Genomic DNA, 24,203 nt, shown 5'->3' with positions numbered 1-24,203 from the left:
TCTGAGTTCAATTTTTGTCTAAATATTTTTATTTCTGATATGTGATCCCCTGTTCTGTATTTGGTGAGGGTCTGTTGGTGTGACAGTAATGGCAGGTGGGGAAATGGAGGGAAGGCAGGGAGGACAGGGGATCAGGGAGGGAGCCCTAGCATGTCTAACACCAGTTCTGACCCTTGCTGTATAGCTGGTAGGGATCCTAAGCTGAGGACTTCCTCCAAAGATGGCCAGAACTTTCTTCTACCAAGCTCTGCAGTCGGTGACAGCATGCTTGAGGCACCAACAGCTAAGCACGCATAGGGTGCTGTCATCAGTGGTTTACGGATGTTGCTGTTGCCTGCCAAGTTTGGTAAAAGGGAGTTCTGGCCACCTTCAGAGAAAGTCTTCAGCTGACAGAGCTTGAGGATCCTTTGTATTTATATTTTGCGGTAGGGCAGGGCAGAGAAAATATTGTGCCCACCCACTTTGGGCTCAGGCCCATCCAAAATTGGCTGTCTGTCTATGCCACTGGGTGTGACTCATTTGTACCACGACCACTTGCTGCTGCTGCTGCTTTCTACTGTATAAGAGAAGGCTTATAGATGGGTTTCTTGCCTAGTGAGTGGACCCCTTGATGTAGTCTGTAGACAGCCTTCCATTTGGGTAATGGGTTAGAGACTGAATTTTTAGTTTTACCTAAGTATGAAATATGAGGATGAAGGGGTTGGATATTGATCCTTCTGGGAAATTCTGGGTTGGTAGAAGCCTTTTTCCTCTACCAGTACAAAAAGGATGGTTCAAAGATTACCTGTTTTGACATCTCTGACAAATGAGGTCTTTTCTTCCTTTCATAGTTTGGATTTGTGTATTAGTGATTACCTTTGTTTTTATCAGTACTAGATCTATGTGTAAGAAAGTCCTTATTTTTTATGAGCTTCTCACAGACTCTGATATTGAAATGTTTGTATCATAGAGAAGTGAGTGTTGGATATTCATGTTGTTATTTTGAATAAATTACGTTCACTTAGTTTTGCCAACTCAGATGTGAGCATCCCTTGGGTGGTGTTTTGGTTTTGTACATGCAGTCTTATATCTTTACTTGTTTTGGTATGTTTTCACTTTCTGTGTGTAAGGTTATTCTGTTATAAGCTATGGGGTGGGGATTTTTTGGGTCTGTTTTCCTCCTAATTCAATTTTAGTTTACCCACTCTGATTGAAGATTTCTCAGCTATTAAGACTGATATTACATATTTTTTATTAATAGGTGATTTTAATGTTCATGTTGAGGTATTTTTGCCTCTGCTCAGATTGAAATGTTGTTGCCTGCTACGGGCCCCTTATACTAAGTTGTGTCAAAAGGGGGCCTGCGCTGGCATTGGCACATGTTTTTGACATGCGCCGAAGCCTCCTTTTACCGTAGTGGGTAAGTCTTTGGTTTTTTTCAGGAAATGACCTTGCGACAAGTGGAGCACTTGCCGCTCAGGCATTTTGGGGGGGGAGCCCTTACCACCATTCATTGAGGTGGTGGTAAGGGCTCCTGCGCTAACCCAGCAGTAACCAGGCAACACGCAACACTGCCCGATTACCGCCAGATACACACCGGTGCTACAAAAGTAAAAATATTTTTGTAGTGCCGGATATGACGGCATGCTGGGGGTGGGAACTACTGCTGGGCTGCTGCGGTAGCCCGGAGGTACTTCCTTTTTAGCGAACGGTAAGCTAATGTTGGGCTTACCGCCACTTTGTAAAAGGGGGCCCTATGTTTCTTTTAGGGTTTCCACAGCTGATACAGTCTCCAATGCATGTAAAGGACATACCTTAGATTTTATTTTCACTCATGATACCATCATTGAACATGATATGTTCCAGGGTTCATTTACTGTATAACACAAGTTCTGTGATCTGATCATTATGAGGGTAATTTCTTAACAGGCCACCAATGCATGAAGGCCAAGTAGGCGACTATCTTGAGGCTGTTTTATAAGAAACACATAGATGCTTATGGCATATGGACATTCCAAAATTCTGAAATGGACATCCATGTGCTTGAAACATCTAAATCCCAATTTTGCAAAGCAGGATTTGGAAGTCCGACACTGCTGAACATACAAATAGCAAGGAGGCATGTGATAGGTGCAGTGGTGTACCAAGGGGGGGGGGGGCGGTGGGGGCGGTCTGCCCCGGGTGCACGCCGCTGGGGGGGTGCCGCATGCCTGTCCGCTATGTTCGTTCTGTGCTCCCTGTGCCCCGGAACAGGTTACTTCCTGTTCCGGGGCAGAGGGAGCATGGAAACGAAGCGGACAGGCGCGCGGCACCTCCCCCAGTGGTGTGCACCCTGGGGAGGGGGGGTTCCTTCGCCGGGGGGGGGGGGGCGCTGCACCCGGGGGGGGGGCGCATTGGCGATCCACCCCGGGTGTCAGCCCCCCTAGGAACACCACTGGGCAGGTGTGTTTTTTTTGGGGGGGGGGATAGGGAGGGCCCAAAATCAGGACATCCAGCAGCAATTACCAAAGGTGAAGAAATGTCCAAGTCTAAAAGAAGGACGTCCATATTTAGACCTATTTCAGGAATATCTAGGGTACAATGTTAGGCGTGCTGATACTGTTTATGCTAATATTCTATAATAAAACCTGGGTACCCAAATGCCGTTATAGAAAAGGCTACTACTGTAAGGTACCCAGTTGTAGAATTGCCTCCTTAGTGTCTTCTCAATACAGACATTAAGTGCATCCATACTAATTGCACACTGTGTCAATGTGTGGTACTGAATATTTCAGTGCAGTTGCTGCAGAGAACATACTGGGCACGCATTCAAAATTTACCACATAACCTTTGCATTTACGGCATGTTAATTTTTGCTTTTAAAGCTTGGTAGCTGTAAAAACTTACTGTACTTTTAGTAAAAGGGCCTCATAGTTTTGTACTTCAAAAACTGTTTTAATCTGAAAAGTAACTATAGTTAATGGCGGTACAAGCATCTCAGGTTCATTTTCTTGGGTAGTTTTCAAAGTGAAAGTACACTTATACTGTCACTTTTAAAACCGATGCAGAAGAGCATTGACAATAAGTTCCTGAGTTTCCTCCATGGTGAGTAATTTGAAAATTTCCTTCTAAATATGTTATAATAAGAACATCATCAATTTAACAGCTATGCATAAAAATTCCAACTTTTCTTTAGTGCCTTTTAAGTGAGATGTCACATGAGTGGGTAAACACACAAAGGATTTTGAGGTTAGCCACAGTACACTTTCCCACCTACAGTGGTTGCTTACAAATGTAGGATCCTTAGTTGTACAGACTGATGACAGAAACTGAGAGAGCAAATTAATGACTTGTTGAGGAATAGACTTTAGTGAGCATTCTTAGTCTTAGAAAAGCAACTTTAGCAAAGAATCACTTGAATAATCCACAATATAGGTATATGTTGAAAGTTTAGCTTCTTTGCCCAACACCACTAATCAAGGGTAGGCAACTTCTAGTCCTTTACAACACCATTTACTGGGGGTTTCAGGATAATCCCAATGAATATACATAAGAGATTTGCATGCATACTGCATAGATTCTATGCAAATCCATCTCTTGCACATTTGTTAGGGATGAACTGAAAACTCAAACAAATTGATGTTTATGAGCATCAGAGGTTCTCTACCCCTGATAATGATCCAGGAGATTGTGAAAAATTACACTGTTAATCCAGGGGCGTAGCCAGACACCCAATTTTGGGTAGGCCTGGGCCCAAGATGGGTGGGTAGAAGAACCCTGCCCTGTCCCACACGTGATTTGGTCTCTCCTTCTCTCGCCTGCATGCCATATGGTCTCTCAAACATCCCCCTTCTCCCATATACCTTTGAAATAGCAGATTTTCACCAGCAGCAGCAACTAATACACACTGCTCGTGTTGGCCCCACACCCTTCCCTCTGATGCAACTTCCTGTTTCCGCCTAGGCAGAAATACATCAGAGGGAAGGCTGTGGGGCTGCTGCGAGCAGTATGTATCAGTCACTGTTCACTGCAGGCGAAGATCTGCTACTTACAAGGTATGCAGGAGGGACACTTGTTGGGAGTTTTCAGCTGGTGGGGCTTGGGGATTCCTGCCAGCCACATCATAGGTATGCTGCTACTGGGTGGGCCTGAACCCAAAGTGGGCATGGGCCCACCTAAGCCCACCCTTGGCTACGCCACTGTGTTAATCTATGTGACTGTTAATTCCCAAACCAAACCCAAATATGGTACTTGGTTTGAATTAGTATTTTCCTAGTTTGAATCTACAATATATACAGTATTGTCATAGCTCTTCTTCTTCAACTTTTGCATTGATTTAGTTTTGCATCAAAGCTGTTTCTGCTGGAAATATCATTTCCCTATTTTGAGCAACTAATAGCTTTCTTTGAAGTTAGTGAAGTGTATTATTTCTTAATATTAGAAGATGTTCCCTTGATTTGTTTGTGACTGCTTTGGTTAAAAAATTGCCTGTGAGAACTCTGAGAGGTCATTTGATATATTGCTATATTGAAATTAGATCCCTTAAATATCCTTATATATATGCACCTATATGTGGGTACAGTGGGTTTCTGGTGAGTTTTGGAGGGCTCGCAGATTCCTCCACAATTGTAACAGGTAAGGGAGAGGTAGGAGGCTGGGTCCACCTGTCTGCAGTGCACTGCACCCACTACTAGACTACTCCAGGGACCTGAATGCTATTCTGATGGACCTGAGTATAACATCTGAGGGTGGCACGGAGGCTGGCAAGTAATGTTTTTCATCACATTTGGGGGGTGGGTGGGAGGGGCTTAGTGACCACTAGGAGAATAAGGGGAGGTCATTCCTGATTCCCTCCAGTGGTCATCTAGTCATTTAGGGCACCTTTTTGAACCTTATTCATAATAAAAACAGGTCTAGCTCAAAACGTCTGCGTTTTAGTCCTGAACATTTTTGTTTTGTTCCATTATGGCTGAAAAACGTCTAAGTCTTAGGAACGCTCAAGTCCCACCCTGAATATGCCCCCTTGAGATTTGTACATATTTCTGACAGACTTCATAGAAAAACATCTAAAAATAGGTTTCAAAAATACTGATTTGGACATTTTTGTAAGAAAACCGTCCAAATGCAGAAGTCACTTTTTAGACCAGTGGCGTAGCCAAGGGTGGGCCCAGGCCCACCCACTTTGAGCTCAGGCCCACCCAGTAGCAGCATACCTATGATGTGGCTAGAAGGGATCCCCAAGCCCCACCAGCCAAAAACTCCCAATGACTGTCCCTCCTGCATACCTTGCAAATAGCAGATCTTCGCCTGCATTGAGCAGCGACTGATACATACTGCTCGCACCAGCCCCAAAGCCTTCCCTCTGATGTATTCCCGCCTATGCGGAAACAGGAAGTTGCATCAGAGGGAAGGCTGTGGGGCCAACATGAGCAGTGTGTATTAGTTGCTGCTTGCTGCTGGTGAAAATCTGCTATTTCAAAGGTATGCAGGAGAGGGGGGAATGTTTGAGAGACCATATGTCATGAAGGCAAGAGAGGGAGAGACCAAATCACCTGTGGGACAAATGGAGTTCTTCTGCCCACCCATCTTGGACCCAGGCCACCCAAAATTGGGTGTCTGGCTACACCCCTGTTTTAGACATTTTTCTCTTCTGAAAATGAGCCTGAATGTCAATAACCGATGAAAGTTTAACAGGCGAAGATTCAAAAATTTAGTATAATTTTCAAAGTTCTCGATTTTCCTCTGAAATAGCAGACAATCTTGAATAAGAGAGGATCGGAAGTTTTTAACCTAAATGACTTGTTGACCTGTTAAATCTTCCAGCTTTCCTCCATAAATTTTTAAATTTTCCTCAAAGTGCTCTGAAACTTTAAGGCACTTTCACCAACCAGAGGGAGAACTGCAGAGCATACCTTATAGATGGACTCCAAACCAGCCCAAATGGATTCAAGGGTTACCTCCATCAGCTTAACCAGGGGAGGGAACACTATATTCTCCCTTGGAACCTCCTTCATTCCTCTAATCACAGCCAGTAATACAGACTAGCTGGAAGATGGTAATGGATATTCTGAAGTAGAAAGAGAAGCCTGCCCTCCTATAGAATCTGACTGCGTTGGTATTGTTCCAGATGCCAACAGTACTATCTCATGTTACACCATACTTCAGAGTGCCAGGGGAATCAAAGAGCCTGTTGGGCTAAGCGACACCTCCTTTCCAATGCAGGGCTCTTCCTCCCACCCTGCACAGCGGATACATCCGTGGCAGTGTTCTGTGAGGTGAACTGAGTGATCTCAGACTGTCATAAGGAAGGACCAGCAGCACTGGAGGGAGCCCGAATCTTGCATTTCCATTTAGGCATTGTGAGTAGAAAAGAGAACAATGTAGGAAAATAGAATATAAACGGAGCGGTAGTGGAGCTCAGTCCACCACATCTTGCCCCCCATCCTCTGGATGTAGTATTTTATAAAGGCAATAAGGTACTCCACTAGTGCACAAATTCACCTGCACACATTTATACCTACTCTGAAAATTCTTGCTGTGTTATATACCGTACATCATACGTGGTACATACAAAGGACACAGTAGTACATGACAAGACGATGGCATGGACAGCTTATTTCTATCTCTTAGCTTTCTCACTTGCTGATCCCCAGCTTTAAAATGCACTCCTGCTTTACAATAGGACTGTCACCTTTCCTCCATGACGTTGCACTTCATCTGAGGCACTTCACAATTCTCAATAAAACCAACTTTATCTTTGTAAAATACTAGAACACCACACCTGCAGCCCCTCAATTCCTCTAAAATATTAATATTAATGATGCATTTAAAACAAGCCTGCATTATACAAGAGCACAGACAATAAAACTATTGGAGTGATAATCAAGAAATGCATTCTGTGTAACGTATGTACCCACTTCTGCAATTATGTTTGAAATTTTGCAGCTCAGTGGAGGTCCTGCATTTAATTCCCCTGTCATGTATTCCATTCCCAGGACTGACTGAAGGTAGAGATACCACAATGTCAGCATTCACAGCTCCAGGAGTTCTACCCATCCTGCTAATGGCTGGACTTAGCACCCCAACTGATGAATATCACTGAAATGACTGGGTTAAGTACATTGGAATGGGAATATATACTAGGGGAACACACAGTCCAATAGAGGGACTGGTTTCTAGTCAACTGGATGCTCAAAGGAACAGGATGAATCTACTTGACAAAAAATTTAATTCTGTACTACACAAAGACATAAAATTATGCAACCTGAATGATTTATCATTGAAATAGTTGAATATTTTCCTTACCTACGTTTCCCTCGGAAGAATTTCATCCTGTCTCTGATAGCTTTGAAGTGACAGAAAGTGAGATAGGATCTGTTTTTCCGTTTTTCCTTATGTACTGTTATAGGTGAAGATTATTCAACTTTGTAGTGGAGCCCAACTATGCACCCTGCAGCAGGAAATGATTGAGTGAGGACTGACTGTTTTAAAGCAAAGAATAAGAACAGCCCAAGATAAACACAAGACTTAACAAACCCAGGATTTGTTTAACAAGACAAAAAGTGGATTTAAAAGCTCTTGTCTGTGTAGCAGGCTGTCAATGCACTCTTTCCTAAGCTATAGCTGGAAAACATTCTGGGCCCCTGCTCCAGAGAAGTGCCAATCAAATCTGAATAGAAGGAAGTCTGTTCTGAGAAACTAGCTCAATAGGATTTACACTTGAGTTTTTGGAGGAAAGTATGAAATTCTAAGCTAAGGGAGGAACCTTGTTCTCTTCCCCAAGAGGGAATCGCGTATGAAGGAGATGTAAATCTGTACTGAGTTGGTATTCCACTCTGGGGCCCACTAGAGCCTTGGATTCCTTTTCTAGGGGCTGAGGAGGAAGAGGAGAAATGAGCACAGAGGTTGAGGTTGCAGGTCTGGTTCACAGCTGTCCCCCGAGGCACAGAGTGCCCTGAAGGAGAAGAGATTTTGGTAATAGAGGAAACCTGATCCTAATCCTCTGTCAGAGAGAGCTAAAGAGAAAAACTGCAGCCACAGTGCCTATCAGGGAAGGAATCTGGAGTGCTTTGAAGCAGTGGATTTGGTGAGTGCAAACACCATAAGCAGCAAGGGATAAAAACACCCACTCATAGTTTATCTACAAATCTATTCAATAAGGCAAACTGCAGCACTAGGGAGCAGAAAACAAGCAAGCAGAGCAAACACCAAAGGGATAAGAGCATAGAAGACCTGCTTGCAAACCAGAGAGAAAGAAAGGAATACAGGACTTACCCCTTAATTCTATATAGGTCGCCAAAATTATATATCCACTCGCAAACTAATTAATTAATGAACCATTTTTACAATCAATAATTTGTGTTAATTGGCATTCATTTGGGTTTAACACAGATCTGCCCTGAGCCATATTCTATAAAATGTGCGCCTAAATAACCCACAACTCCAAAAGGGGCATGACCATGGGAGAGGCATGGGTAGATCAAAGAACGTTCTCAGAGGTTAGGTGTAATGTTATAGAATAGGGTCAATTACGCGCCCAACTGCCATTAGTTGTCAGCATTTACACAGGTTTCAGCCAGCATAAATGTGGTGCTCAAAGTTATGCGTATGATCCATTGCAAACTAGTTTTCTACACAGAGGATATGCCCTTTACAGAATACAACTTTAGGGGTCCTTTTACTAAGCTGTAGTAAAAGAGGGCCTGTGCTAGGGTGAGCGTGTGTTTTTGATGCGCTCTGTGGCCTCATTTTTTTTTTGGGGGGGGGAGCACTTATTGCCACCCATTGAGTTAGGAGTAAGGGCTCCTGCACTAACCTGGCAGTAACCAGTGCTACAAAAATAGAAAATATTTTTGTAGCGCCAGAAATGGTACGTGCTAGGGGTGATATATACCACTAGGCTCCTGCAGTAGTCCAGTAGTAGTTCCAGATTGGTGTGTGACAAGCTCATTGCTGCACGCCAACTCTTTAGTAAAAGGGCCCCTTAGTGCGTATCTGCCTGGTGCCGAACTTTGGGCGCTGTTTATAGAACATCCCCCTTAATATTTGCCCCAAAGAAGTACAACAACTGATTAAGGAGATATGAACTACAGAGCACAAATTGAGGCGTATAAAGGCACCATCAGACAAAGCAAGGAGTTTTTTTGCAACTGTATAGTCTGTGAATAACTGTGAATGATGTTTGAATAGGAAGTAGATGATATTATTCCCAAGGACACCAAAAGCTATTAGAAACATAGAAACATGACGGCAGATAAAGGCCATATGACCCATCCAGTCTGCCCATCCTCTGTAACCCCTAATTCTTCCTGTTCCTAAGTGATCCCACATGCTTATCCCATGCCTTTTTAAATTCTGAAACAGTCCTAGACTCCACAACCTCCACCAGGAGGCCACTCCACGCCTCCACCACCCTTTCTGTGAACTAATACTTCCTTAGGTTACTCCTAAGCCTATTCCATCTTAACTTTACCATATGCCCCCTCATTCCAGAGCTCTCCTTCATTTGAAAAAGTCTCTCTTCCTGTACATAAATGTCCTTGAGATATTTAAATGTTTCTATCATGTCTCCTCTCTTCCAGCGTATACATGTTGAGGTTCATAAGCCTGTCCCTATAATTTTTGCATTCAAGATCACTTACTAATTTCGTAGCCACCCTCTGGACCGACTCCATCCTGTTTATATCTTTCCTTAGGTGCGGTCTCCAGAACTCCATGCAGTACTCCAAATGGGGCCTCACTAGAGACTTATACAACGGCACTATCACCTCCTTTTTCCTGCTGGTCATGCCTCTCTTTATGTACCCAAGCATCCTTCTGGCTTTGACTGTCGCTTTTTCTACCTGTTTGGAAGCTTTAAGGTAATCAGACACAATCATCCCCACGTCCTTCTCTTCCTTTGTACACTGAAGCACTTCACCTCCTATACTGTACCGTTTCCTCGGATTTTTGCGACCCAAGTGCATGACCCTGCATTTTTTGGGATTAAACCTTAGTTGCCAAATATTGGTCCATTCCTCTAGCTTTGCTAGGTCCTTCCTCATGTCATTCACACCCTCCAGGGTGTCCACCCTGTTGCAGAGTTTAGTATCATCCACAAAGAGACGAACCTTACCAGACAGCCCTTCTGCAATATCGTTCACAAAGACGTTAAAAAGAGCTGACCCTAGTACTGATCCCTGCGGTACTCCACTGAATCCTTTTCTTCAGAGCAAGCTCCATTTACCACCACCCTCTATCTCCTACCATTCAACCAATTTTTTACCCAGTTACTCTAGGTTACTCAGTTACTCTAGGTCCCACACTGAGGGCACTCAATTTATTTATTAGTCGCCTGTGCGGAACCGTGTCAAAGGTTTTGCTGAAATCCAAGTATACCACATCAAGCGCCCCTCCCACATCCAACTATATTTTTAGACCATGTCTCTTATTTTTACCTCTTTATTAAGTTATATAATTTTTATACATACATATTTTTTGTGTATTTATATATTTACTAGCAATAAATGCCCGTTTCTGTAAGAAATGAAATGGGCGCTAGCAAGGTTCCCTTCCCCTCCCCCTCCCGTCATCGGCATACAGGGACAGAAGAGGAAACCTGTGAGGTGTTGCATCCACGTTGTCATCCGTCCCTCGCACTGTCCGACGTTCTGAAGCGGTTTTGTGCAGTTGTGTTGCGTCGGTGTTGGGCGCCATCTTCGTTTTGTGGCGTTGGTGAAAATCGGTGCGGGCGCAGCGTCCTGACATTCCTGTTCGGCGCCATTCGCGTTCCAGAAAATTGGGAGGTCAGCGACATCATCACGTTCCTGTTCGGCGCCATCTTGAAAATCGCTCTGGCCGCAACATCATAATGTTGGACGCGAGGGCGTCACCACCATGGAGAGGCTTCACCACCATGAATCCACGAACCCTTCACGGAAGTGGCTGGAGCTTGGGGCCTCAATAGAACGTTGAGGTAGCAAATTATGTCCGTAAGGGGCGTGGCTGAGGGCGGGTGTATGAGTGAGAGTGAGTGAGAGTGAGTGGTGCTGACAGGGTACAGCAGTGCAGGGCTTCAGTGGTTGGTTCCCTGCCACACTGTGAGCTTCAGAATTGGAGGTGACAATTATTAATATAGATATTTTTGGACACATATCTTGATGCCTCTGTATATACATATTGATACAATTTTTATACTTATATTAATTTGTTATTTATTTGTTTAAGATTCAAAGTTCAATTCTTTCATTCATTTATCTTTTGTGCATAATATTTAGATTACTAATAGGAGATTTGGTTTAACGACTTATCTGGGAATATGTTTGACATGTTAGATTCCTAGATATCTATTTTTTTATACATTTTTAATTTCACTGATACTCTATCATTTTTATTGATTATGTTTTTATGTTTTATACCTCTGTACTATTATTTTATTGATATTCTATCATTATTCATTCCTTACAAATCTAAACTGACAGAAATCACCAACGAAATCAAGATCAGCTTGAACATCATGGACTCTTGGGCAAATGCATTTCAACTAAAACTAAACAAAGAAAAAGCACACTGTCTCATCCTCTCATCCCTACACAGCGCGGATAACCCCACAATTATCAACACCCCAAATTACACCCTCCCTATCTCAGACAGCCTGAAAATCCTCAGCGTTACAATGGACCGCAACTTAACACTAGAGAACCAAGTGACATCCACAACAAAGAAAATTTTCCACTCAATGTGGAAACTCAAACCCGTGAAACAATTCTTCCCGAGGGGAACATTTTGCAACCTGATACAATCAATGGTACTAAGCCAGGTGGACTACTGCAATGGAATCTACACGGGATGCAAAGGACAAACACTAAAGAAACTTTAGACTGCTAGGCTTATCTTCAGAAAACGTGATTTGAAAGTGCAAAACCACCCCACGAAAAACTACACTGGCTCCCAATCAAAGAACGCATTGCCTTCAAAATCTGCACTATGGTTCACAAAATTATCTACGGCGAAGCCCCGGGATACATGACAGACCTGATCGACTTACCAACTAGAAACACATCTGGATCAATACGAACGTACCTAAATCTGCACTACCCAAGCTGCAAAGAACTCAAATACAAATCTATCTACGCATCCTGTGGAACACATTACCAAAAGCCTTGAAAACTACGTACGACCACCTAAACTTCCTGAAATCACTAAAAACTAACCTGTTTAAAAAGGCATACCCTACCAACTCAACATAAATGCTGATTTCTACAACACACTAATACTAAAACATGTAAAGGACATAACACAACACTTCCGTTGTATGATTCCTTAATTTATTTATTGCATTTGTATCCCACATTATCCCACCTATTTGCAGGCTCAATGTGGCTTACATATTTTGTTAGCAAAGTCATTGCAGGGTGACAGATACATTTAATATTGTGTCAAGGTTAGGTAAGGGTAGAAGGAAGAGGAAAGGGGTGATTAGGTAGTTATAGTGATTGGTAGTTATAGTAGGTGAGTGTCAGGTGAATTTGTGTGGCCGTTAGTTCTCATTGTATGTCTTGTTGAAGAGATATGTCTTTAAAAATCTGCAAAAAATAGTTGTTTCGTTGATTGTTCTCAGGTCTGTAGGCAGTACATTCCACAATTTTGTGCCCAAGTACGAGAATGTGGTATCGTGCATCTGCTTGTACTTTAGTCCTTTACATCTGGGGCTTAATGTGGCTGTGCCACATGAACTTTATCTTACCATAACATCACTTTGTATTTGTTTACACTGGAGTCTGCAAACGCCGATCTGGCACTATGTAAGCCACATTGATCCTACAAATGGATAGGAAAATGTGGGATACAAATGTAACAAATAAATAAATAAATAAATATTGTAAACTGCTTTGGTGCCTATTGGTGTAAACATGGTATAGCAAATCGAAAGTGAGAAACAAAATCAATTTCTCCTCTGGGTTGTATCAGAACACTGGTCAAATTTTCCACAAGCAGAAACGTCATTACTGGCTGGACAAATGTCAGAGGTACCCATTGGTTCGGATACATTTCCTTCACCACCAACAAACATTATTGCTGTTAGCTGATACAACTTATGAAAATAGATTATTTAAATCTGTTTTGAACAGTGAAGGTAGTTGCTTTTAGTTTTTCATATGATATGTGCTAACCAGCTAGTCTATAATTGCTTTATTGGTAGTATTTCTAGGCAGGATATTTATCATGCATTTCACTTGCAGTCAAGCCCCTTCTCCAGCTCACATACTATAGGGGCCTGATCTCACACCTTGGCACCTCCTGACTCCCTGACAGTCTCTCACGTGAGTCTGGCATTGCCTCACTTCTCTTTCCCTCCCCTGTTCCTTCTGGCAGGTCCAGCACCTCTCCTTACCTTTCCTCTGTCCCCGGGTCCTTCCCTCTCTCACAACTTCCTGTTGTCATGTAGGCAGGATGTGACAGAGGGAAAGAAGTCTCAGAGCAGCTGGAGAGAGCTAGATATAAGCAGTGCCGGGGAACCTACAAGTTTGTAGTGCCCATGCCGTGGAAGGGGCAGAAAGAGGGATGAGAAGATGCCAGGCATGCAGGAGGAAGGTATTGGGAATGCTGCACTTGAATGGAAAGGGTAGGAACAGGGGGAATGCTTCACTTGAATGGAAGAAGTGGGAAAACTGCATGGAAGGGGTGGGAATGGGGGGATGCTGCACTTGAATAGAAGGGGTGGGAAAGCTGCATTAAGGAAGGGAGAGGCAAATGCAGCACATGGATGAAACAGTAGGGTGTGGGGGAAATGTGCATGATGGGAAGGGAGGGGAAATGCTGCACTTCGCTAGGAAGGAAAGAAGAGGGGGAAATACTGCATGTGGATGGAAGAAAAGGGAGAGTTGGGGGAGGAGAAAGAAAGGATACCAAGATGGTGGGGTGGGGAGGAGGAAGAGAAGAAGTGATTCCAAGATAATGGGGGGAAAGAGGAGAGATGAAGAGATGCCAAGGTTGGGGGGGGGGGGGGGGGGGGGGGAGAGATGCCATGACCTGCAAAGTAGAGACAGAACAGGAGCGAGAAAAGAGAGAGAAGCACTTGCTGGACCCCTGGGGGGTGTAGAGGGAGAGATGATGAGGGAGGGGAAGACAGGAGGAAAGGAAGAGATAGGGAAAGATGCCAGCACATGGTGAGGGAGGAGGCATAGGGGCACAGAAGAGATATGTTGGATAGGAGAAGAATATGGACACAGAGATGGGAGCTGCTCAATATGGTGGGAAGATAGGAGTAAGGACACAGGGGTGATGCTTGGTAGGATAGATAGGGACGCAGAGAGAAAATGTATGGTAGACATGGAGAGAAAAGAAGTGCCAAATGGACAAGGAGACTCTGGCAAGTTAGTTAAAAGAAGACAGAGGAATGCAGAGACCAGAGACTGGGACCAACACCATTAGACAAATAATGACCAATGACAAAGGTAGAAAAAATAATTTTATTTTCTGTTTATTGATCAGAATATATCTATTTTTGGAATGTGCTTCTGCCAGAACTGGTTTTAGATATGGCTGGTGCCCATGTCGCAGATGTACCTTTGACTAATTGCTCTAGCAAGTGTTCTTTTCCTGTGAAAATTCCCTGGTAACTTTCTTTCCGAGAAGTTCTAAGAAAAGAGGACAGACATTCCTCTGAGTAATTGAACATTATTTTGCTCTGTGCTTTGGTGATTTTAAGAATTGGGTTTAAAAGAGGAATTGTAGGTTTATTGATAAAGACAGAATTTCAAAAAGCAAACTTTATTAACTAGTCTCCATACCCTTTCCCCCATAGTTTTAAAACTTGAACTTTCTGCCATAGCCTACAGCATTACTAGATAGTGTTAGGCTTCTCACGGAAACACTGAGTTTGTGAGCCCTTGGACCACTGCCGAGGAGCGGCAGCAGCAGGCAAACCCCCCCCAACCAGCACTGGGCTAGCACACCAGCAAGGCAGGGACTGCTGATGCAGATAAGCAAACCGGAACACACGGACTGGAACTAGGCTTCACCTACACTTGACTGCCGTTCCCCAGGGGTTGAGCCCCTGGGTGCAGGCAGCTGGCAGGACTTAGAGGAAAGCTGGTACTGGAGCAAGCAGGCTGGAACACCAAGAAACTCACACTAGAAAAGATTCTTAAACAAGCTTGGCCAGCACAGGGTTCAGGATAGGAATCAGGATTCAGGATTTCCAAACAGGCTTGGCTGGAAGAAAACTGAAAGCTAGCAGGGCAGACACAAGCAGGAGGGGAACTGAAGCTGAAGACAACCAGCCACAAACAGAGGAAGAATGGATACTATACAGGGTAAAGGACTTTCAAAGCTTGACTAACCAGGGTAGGGCAGAAGCCCAAGGTGAACAGGGAACCGAACAAGACAGACTAGACAGGACCCAAAGCTAGGCTACACAGACAAGAACTAGGGCAATGACTGAAAGCTGCCAAGCACCCACTAAGAAAGACATACATACAAGCAATAAAGCAAGACTGAAAGCAGAACCTAGCAGACAAACAAACAGAGAACACAAAGGCTAAAGTACATATAGGCACCAAGAAATAAGTACAAAACAGAACAAGGCAAGAGTGCAACTGCACACCGGTTACCTTGAGACCCTTGGCAATGCAAAGGCCCTGCTGAAAGGGCCAGGTGCCTAATAAAGGCAATCAGCAGCTGAGGCTCAGTTGCAGAAATCTCAAGGCAGCTAAGGGTGAAGTTAGCTGCCAAACTTCCAACCAAGTCTGGCGGGCTAGAATATCTGGACCGGACTGGAATGAAAGTCTGGAATGTGTAGGAAGACAGCAAGACACTCTATGGCAGCCACCAGTTCTGGCCACCAGAGAGCGAGGTGAGCACAGCCAAGGAAAATAGTCACCATCGTGACAGATAGCCTGTAGAAGGCACAGTAGGACCTATTTCAGACTTCATACCCACCCTTCCTCCCTAATTCTCACTTACTCCTAGCACACTTCTTCATGTATAGTCTTAACTTATAGTCAATTATTATAATTACAATAACAAGAGGGGAGGTTTTTTTACAGAGTTTAATTACATTTGATTAGTTTCTGAGAAGCAAACACTAAATAAATCACACAATATACCATATAATCTTAAGGCTCTTTATATTAATCTAATATCCCTAGTACCTTAAGAAGTTTTTATTAAACAACTCAATAATACTAAGATGCAGTGAGAGAGTCCAGCAGTGAGAGGAACGCTCTCCAGTCTTTTGCGTTGAGTGTCACATGTATGATTATTTCCCAGTTGGAAAGAGGTTATATGTGTGTACTCAATGGAAAGAGCTCCTAGCTCTTAGAGAATGAGTCTGTTCTCTTGAGGCTAGAGTAGTGGAGGAACTGAGGGAGACAGAGACCCTAATCTGGTATGTCCAACAGAGGCCAGGAAACATCAGAATTGGCCCTCCTCAAAGCACAGCACCTAGAGCATCAAGGCATCAGTTTTGCCAACGCTCAAGAAGTGCCGATGCCATGAGGGCCACTTCCCCTTGACCACACTGACTGAGCACTGCCTTTCCAATGCCTGTCAAAGAGGAGTGGATTTGGGCCATGCTGTAGGAGGAACTGGGATGACTTCTAGCCCAACATGATGCTTAGGCATCGAGGGCATCAGTGTCAGACCCAAAGTTGGTTCAGCCAATCATGGAGGCCCATGCACTCACTCTTGGCTATGCACTAACACCCATACGCAAAGGGGGCAAGGTCCAGCCCTCAGTGAAGGAATGTCAGTGTCCAGCCTTCAGTGAAGGAAGATTCCTCAAGGTCCAGGTCCTACACTGTGTCTCGATACTCTCACTCTGAACCTTCCCGCCAGGCCAGTAGAACATGGCTTGTGAGGACTTAGTTGGAGGACTAATACCCTGAATCTATATCAGACCACTCCTGGGAATTGAGAAAGAGCCAGAGGAGGGATCCCTGGAACTCCCATCAGACCCTCAAGTGGTGGGGAAAATTCTCCAAATTCTCCTCCTGGGGAGCTCTTCTTTGCCAGTTTTGTAAGTTATATGGCAGAAATCATCCCATTTAAGTTGTTTGTTTACGTTTATTGTACACTTGATATACTGCCTTTCTGTAGATACAGTCTAAGCAGTTTACATATATACTAAATTAGAGGTTGAGGATGAGCCCAGGGCTGACATGTTGGACATACTCAACTTTGAGTCCCCTCCTAAGGAGGCTGTGGCAGTGCACATTCATGGTATCCTCAAGGTTATTCAGAAGAGGCTTTGGGAGATCTCCCTCTCTGTACAGCCCATATACAAGATGACCGTATAGAGTCCAAAAGGCACCCAGATTGGAAAAGCTCCAGCTGCACAGCACTCTATGGTCAGCGAATCTGCTCTCAAAAGAGCCAAGAAGTCTCACACCTTGGTGCTCCCAGGAAGAGATGTTTGGATCTTTAATTCTTTTTTGGAGAAAGTTTTATCAGAATGCTATGCTGTCCTCCTGCATACATTCCTACTAGCTCTTCATGAGCATCTACTTGAAATCCTTGGTGAACAGTGTGGCAGAATTTGTAGACACTAACACCTGAGATGGCTGCAGAACTCTATCAGCTAGTTGCCAAGAAGCGGGAGTGTCAGAAGCACATGGCCATGGCAGCCTATGATGATTTTGATATGTTGTCCAGGGACTCTGCTATGGGTATTGTAATGTGTAGAATTGTCTGGCTGCATGCCTCCTACCTGGAACCAGAATTTCAGGAGCAGTTCGTGGACATTCCTTTCCAGGGTGATAACCTTTTTGATGACAAAGTAGAAAAGGATGTGTACATCATCAAGAAACATGCTGATACCATCAAGTCACTTTCCTGGCCCACTCTCGCTACATCCTCCTCTTCCAGGAGGTTTTTATGTGCTGGCCACAGGAGACCCTACTACTCACAAAGTGACAGGGAGGTCTTCCTGCCTTGGATCCTTCCCAGTCAACCCAGAGCTCTCACTTCTGCCCAAGGCAGCAAAAATCCCAGTCAACTCCCCAGTCAAAGCAGGGGATGAGCTTTTGACTGGCTTCATGAGAGCAAAGCCATAGTAAAAGTAAGCATCTTGGATGATTACTAGTAGGAGGGAGGCTAGACTTTTTTCCAAGAAAGGTGACCCCTTATAACCTCAGACTAATTGTTCCTCACAATTATGGATGGGTTACATACTTTATTGGTGAAAATCTCCTCCAAATTGCCCCTCCACCACCAAAGAGCATCAAAACTAATCTCTCATCACCAGGATCTGCTTTCTCAGGAGCTCTCTTCCCTTTTGTAGGCCAGTGTTGTTGAGCCCATTCTACCAAGAGAAAAAGGAAAAGAATTTTACTCCAAGTATATCCTGGCACCCAAGAAGATAGAGGGATTCCATGCCATCCTATACTTAAGGGCCATGAACAAATATCTAGCCAAAGAAAATTTGGGATAGTTACTACTCATGATTCAGGTACAAGATCAGGTGTGCTCTCTGGACTTAAAGGATGCTTATACCCACATTCAAATACATCCCAGTCACAGGAAGTATCTGATATTTCGAATAGGGAAGCACCACTACCAGTACTGCATTCTGCCTTTTGGTCTCATGCCAGCTTTCAGAGGTTTTACAAAATATCTAGCGGTAGTCACAGAGTTGTAAGGTAGTTTATATATAGAAGGTACTTAGCTGTCAGAACACTACTATATAGCAATTATTCTGGACTTGTGTCTAGGGGAGCATACCTCTTTAGTAACCCAATGACAAGCTAGCTGTGCTGGAAAAATGAACAATGCCACAGATGGAATATATTATTATTTATTAAGTAAAGAAATATATATAAACTAGTAAAAAAGGCCCGTTTCTGACACAAATGAAATGGGCGCTAGCAAGGTTTTCCTCGGCTCCCCTGCAGCCACCCATGTCCAGCGAACCACCTCTCTCCCCTGCCCCCCCCTCCTGCCACCCATGTCCAGCGACCCTCATCTCTCCTCTGCCCCCCCTGCAGCCACCCATGTCCAGCGACCCTCTGCCCCCCTGCAGCCACCCATGTCCAGCGACCCTCCTCTCTCCCCTGCCCCCCCTCCAGCCACCCATGTCCAGCGACCCTCCTCTCTCCCCTGCCCCCCTCTAGCCACCCATGTCCAGCGATCCTCCTCTGGACATGGATCAGCTGTGAGGCATGTTTCCCCCCCCCCCCCTCCCAGGTTCTGAAGTTGACATCATAATGCCTACGGTGATGTCAGCCTGATCTACGGAGCCTAGCAGACCAACTTGGAATGAGCCATGGTCCCAGGCAGCAAGTCAGAATGTTGGAGGTGAGAATTATTATATAGGATAGAAAATAACTTGCTGTAAAAAAATCATAGATACCAAAATACAGATAATGGAATCTGATTATCCTAATGGACTAACTGAGTGATTACACAACCAATTACAATACTGATCCTAATGATTATTAGGAGATCTTATACCACACGTCTTATGCAAAATACAAAGTTAGCAGCTAAATTCTTAGACCATAAATCCTGACATAAAATCCATCTGTCATAGAATAAAGACAAGGACTAATTATCCCCATTACCATAGGAAGTAAATCCTGTTATCTCACCCTGCAGTCTGTAGCAGACTTCCAATGGTAGAAACAGAATCCTCCTCTTAGACTTGAGCTGAATTCCCAGCGAGTCTCTGGGTCAAGGAATTAAGTCCAAGATTTGAATTCTGGATGCAAAGGGCACAGTCTTTAGGCAAGGCCTGATATTGTAGCTGAGCGAACCTTGTGAATTTGTTACAAGGTAGGCAGTTCACTGGTGTTTAGGCAAATCAGTTTCTAGCTCATTCAGAGCCTTCTATCCACCTGCAAGTCCTCTGGTTGTCTCCCTTCCTTTCTCTTCAGTCCAAACTTTTGGTATCCAAAGGTCAGATGCTACCTGTGGACCAATCACATACGGTGACATAATGACCAGCCAGCTTCTTGGTCATGAAGCGAGTCTTTGTTGTACCCATGAAACTGTTCTGTTATCGAAGGAATGTAAACCTCCCTGTCTGCTCAGATACTCCTGGAGCCATGGTGTCCTGGCATGTGAGGGGGGCCAGTGCACTACAAATGCTGGCTCCTCCCATGCCCAAATGCCTTGCATTTCGCCGGGTTTGAGATGGCTGGGCCCGGTTTCCATTATGACTGAAAAACGAAGCTGGCCATCTTATATAAACCCGGCGATCCTGCTCTAAACCCGGCGAGTGATTTGGCCAGCGCCAAGCGTATTTTGAAAATACGCTTGGCTCTGCCCCATCGCAGAGCCGGCCCCGAAGATGGCTGGCCATCGATTTGGCCAGTGCCGTTCGATTATGCCCCTCCATGTCACCCACATTGACCTGTGGAAGACTTAACATATAAGTTCCTCAGATCCTTCCACAACAGTATCGATCCTCTGTTGCATCTAGCAACTATATAGCATCTAGAGGATATTGCATAAACATAAGAGAATAGTACTTTTTATGCTTATAGTGTCTTGTTTGTAATGCATGCCAGACTTCCAATGTGTGAAGAACACATGGGCTTGCTCTTTGGATTGAGACCTAAAGTCATGCTAGGTAAGTCATGGCAAAGCCCATATAGGGTAGACCAAGTGATTCCTCTCAAGAATTATCCGTATCTTCTGTGAACATTGTATCCATTTAGCTAATGCTTTTAATAAGGCAGCTTGCTAATATAAATACAAATTAGGGACCCCTTTCTTGACCAGCTGCCTGGGGAGATACACTCATACCTTTCTCACCCTGGGAGGCCTATGCCTCCTAAAAAAGGGAAATAATTTGCACTGTAGTTTCAACAGATGTTTGGAATCACAGCTGATAGGGATACAAATAAGTATAAGAACTTCAGGACGATCATCATCTTCAGTGCATGCATTCTCCCTCACCAAGAAATTTCCAAACTCTGCCAGTGCTCCAATTCTGCAAAGGCCACTTTAATCAGTTTAGGATAATTAACTGCAAACAGTTGCTTTAAATTAACTGGAATATCTATCCCCAGATATTGGAAATATCATTTCACCCATTTAAACTGAAATGCCTGATCATTGACCTGCTGTAGAAACAGGTTCAAATTCAGTATTTATGATTTGGTAATATTAATTTTAAAGCCATATACCCTAAGAGTTGAATTACTTCCTTTAAAGATGATAAAAGACAAAATATAGGTAGTTAACATGTCTACGACAGAATGCAGAAAATAAATCTTTTGTTATATTGCAAACACAACTAATTTGCATTCAGGAGAGAAACGTTTTATATGTACTGCTTGTATTACCCACAAAATTGAAAAAAATTCAGAAGTGATCATTTATACAGTTTGTATGTAAGGGGTAACATATAGACAGACTAACAAATAAAAGAAAAAGAATTAAGAGGTTGTAAATTAGATCATGTTATTGGAATTCAGTACTGTACATAACCTTTAAATAAACATGGTGTTAAACGCAAGTATGTATGATAAATTTCCAAAACAGTGTTTTAGAGCTAGAAGTACTTCATATGTAATAACATGGCATAGCTACTCCATATGTGGGAAAAATATACAATAGTACTGTGTAAATGCTCCATCAAGATTCTGTATCTCTGCAGCTGATCAGAAATCTCAGTAGGTTATGTTGAAATAATTAAAAAAGAAAGAAAATATTTCTTTATATTCCACTGGTCTAGCTATGTCATTTTTCTTCAATAAATTTTCTTACTGGAATGTTGATCAAGTATTCCTAATATTTTAAATATAAAAACCTGTTTATCATTTAACTGAAGACAAAGCTATTTACAAAGGAATGTTGCTAAGTAAACATGACAAACAGAGACACCTATAATATATTTAGACCAAGTCCTTCAGTGGTTCACCATGCATAATGCAGAAGCAAAAACAGTTAATAACTTGTTGATTTGGTCAATTAATTTGTCCCTCATTTCAACTTTCCATCCATTGGGACACTTCCAATTATTTACAGTGGCAGAACATGTTCATACTTATGTAAGAGGTTATATACCTTATTACAGCACATGAAGTGTTATAAAAATCACAATATAACTTAAAATCTTTTATACTTTCCTCATTACATCTGTTTCCTGTCACTAAAGAAACAGGATGTGAGCACTAAACCACACAGAAACTAGCAGAGTTAATTTACGGTATCCTTTCATTTCAGCAATGCTCAAGAAACTTCACCTATTATCAAAAGTAAGTTAAGATCTCAAGTATGTTTCACACAAAAGACATTAAAAACCTATAACTTTCAATTATAGTGACAATTTACTGGAATGCAAAGGTTTCTATTTATTTCATGCTGCGACAGAGATCAAAGTACTTCCTTAAATCTAAGCTAAGTAAAATGACAATGCAAAACTCCATTCACACATAACAGATAAATACTTTAGTTATTGAAAGATCTTTAGTCCGTTCTTCACTTTTACTTAAATAATTTACCCGTAATGTAGTTTCTATAATAAATGTAAAAACAACTACATTCCCCAGAAACTTATGAAATTAGCAAGAAAAAGGAAGAAGAAGAAAAAATTCAGACACTTAAACAAATAGGGTTAGACAAGAGCCTGTCAGCACAGGACCCAGTCAGCCTACAATTCCCTAATCTGGCCACACAATACTTAACAGCTAACAGAAGACATATATATAAACAGGACACTGTCTGCAGACATAAATGTTTGAGCAGACTTTTAAATTTAATCGGGCTGAGTACTCAAGTTCTGCTTCCTCTGCATAAAAATATTCATTATTTCCTTTAAAGAACACAATTTGTAACAGTTATCAGAAGTTCTTTCAATACCCATGTGGTTTCTGCCACAAATTCTACCAGTCATGGCATTCCCTATTCCTTGCATTAAGCTTACATTACTGGGTAGACAGTTGCAATGCCATAGAGCCATAAAATCAAATATTTAAAAAAAAACCCAAGGATGTAGAGAAACATTTTGTGGACAACAAGAATTTCCTCTAGCAATCCTGTGCCCTTTCTTTTTTATAAAGCACTGTAGCTTTAGTAATCCAAGAAGTCAGAGCAGAAAAAGGAAGCATGGTTAGGAACAAAGAAGATTCAAAGAATGAGATTTGAACAGAATTCAAATTATATAAAAATATATTTCCCTAATAGAATAGCAATTATTTAATTACGAATTTATTGATGGCTTGCAGATGTTTCATACAAGATTTACCCTTTTTATAGGTCTCATATTTAATTAATTTTTGTAAAGTATTAGCGTTAAAGGAACTTTTTGAGGCCAGCTCAAATCTGCCTGTTTCTTGTTCCATTTGTGCCATTTGTCACATAACTTAGCAAGTTCCTTCTTTTCTATAAGGAAATATTTAGCAATTATATCAAGTGGTGTGGCCATAACTTTGTATTGTGTAATTGCAAATATAATATGTAAAAATGTTAACTTACTACTCTTCGTGCAAACCTGCACAAGTGATACTGGTACTCTAGACGCAGTCCCAATTTGTCTAGGATTCACTCACACTCTAGACATGGTCTCAATTTGACCTGTCCAGGATTCACTCACCGAATCGGCTCCAGTGTCCCAGAGACTGATGACTCCTTCTTATTCTCACTATAATTGTGCTTGTAGTTCACCGGACTCAAACCAGGACACTCACAGTTTTAACACAGCTTGCTCTTTTAAGGGACCCAAGTAAAGGGTTGACCTGGGGGTCGTGCGTCGACTCACAATCCCCTTGTATCAACGTCTGGGGTCACAACTGTTTTTAGGGCCCTGTCTACCACCCCAAGATTATTATGTACCAGCCACCCACAATCTGGAATGATAGAGAGACCCAAGGCCACGAATGAGAAAAGCATTTTTATTGTGCTTACCAACTACAGATTACAATTGATATTTTCTCATGGGAGAACAGGCAGTGCTGTTACACAAAAGTGTTAGCTGCTTCTGCCCTTCTCCAAAATTAAACTCTAACATCAGCACTTATATACTTTCATCTATAGCAACAGTTCAAATGCAGTTCATAGTACAAAACAAAAACTGATTAGCACTTCTTGGAAAGCCTAGTCAGCCTCCAACAGAAATTATCTTGTTCCTTTTTCAAGCCATCTGTTTCCCCTGTGTTACTAAATCATATTGTCCTGTTTCTGCACCCTTGTCCCTTCCTTATTCTTATTTGCCCACAAGGGTGCCTCAGCAGATCATGAGTTCTTGACTCATACAGAAGTCACACAGAAGTCACTGAGGCCTCGGCCTATTGATAACTCAGGCCTGAATCAAGGTTCAT

General features: G+C 42.8%; 1 protein-coding gene across 1 annotated transcript in view; it reads right to left on the bottom strand.

Moving 5' to 3' along the window:
* Positions 1-7,400, bottom strand: part of LOC115479148 (galactose-3-O-sulfotransferase 2-like) — a 338,036-nt gene extending 330,636 nt beyond the window's left edge. Inside the window, exon 1 of the mRNA XM_030216927.1 lies at positions 7,264-7,400. Coding sequence (XP_030072787.1) covers positions 7,264-7,289 — 26 coding nt within the window. The 5' untranslated portion in view covers positions 7,290-7,400. The remainder of the gene's footprint in view (positions 1-7,263) is intronic.
* Positions 7,401-24,203: the final 16,803 nt, after the last annotated feature.

This window comes from Microcaecilia unicolor, chromosome 10, assembly GCF_901765095.1.
Source record: "Microcaecilia unicolor chromosome 10, aMicUni1.1, whole genome shotgun sequence".
In the NCBI taxonomy this organism is placed as follows: Eukaryota; Metazoa; Chordata; class Amphibia; order Gymnophiona; family Siphonopidae; genus Microcaecilia; species Microcaecilia unicolor.
The sequence above is the reverse complement of the archived record's forward strand: the minus strand, read 5'-3'. Positions and strand labels throughout refer to the sequence as shown.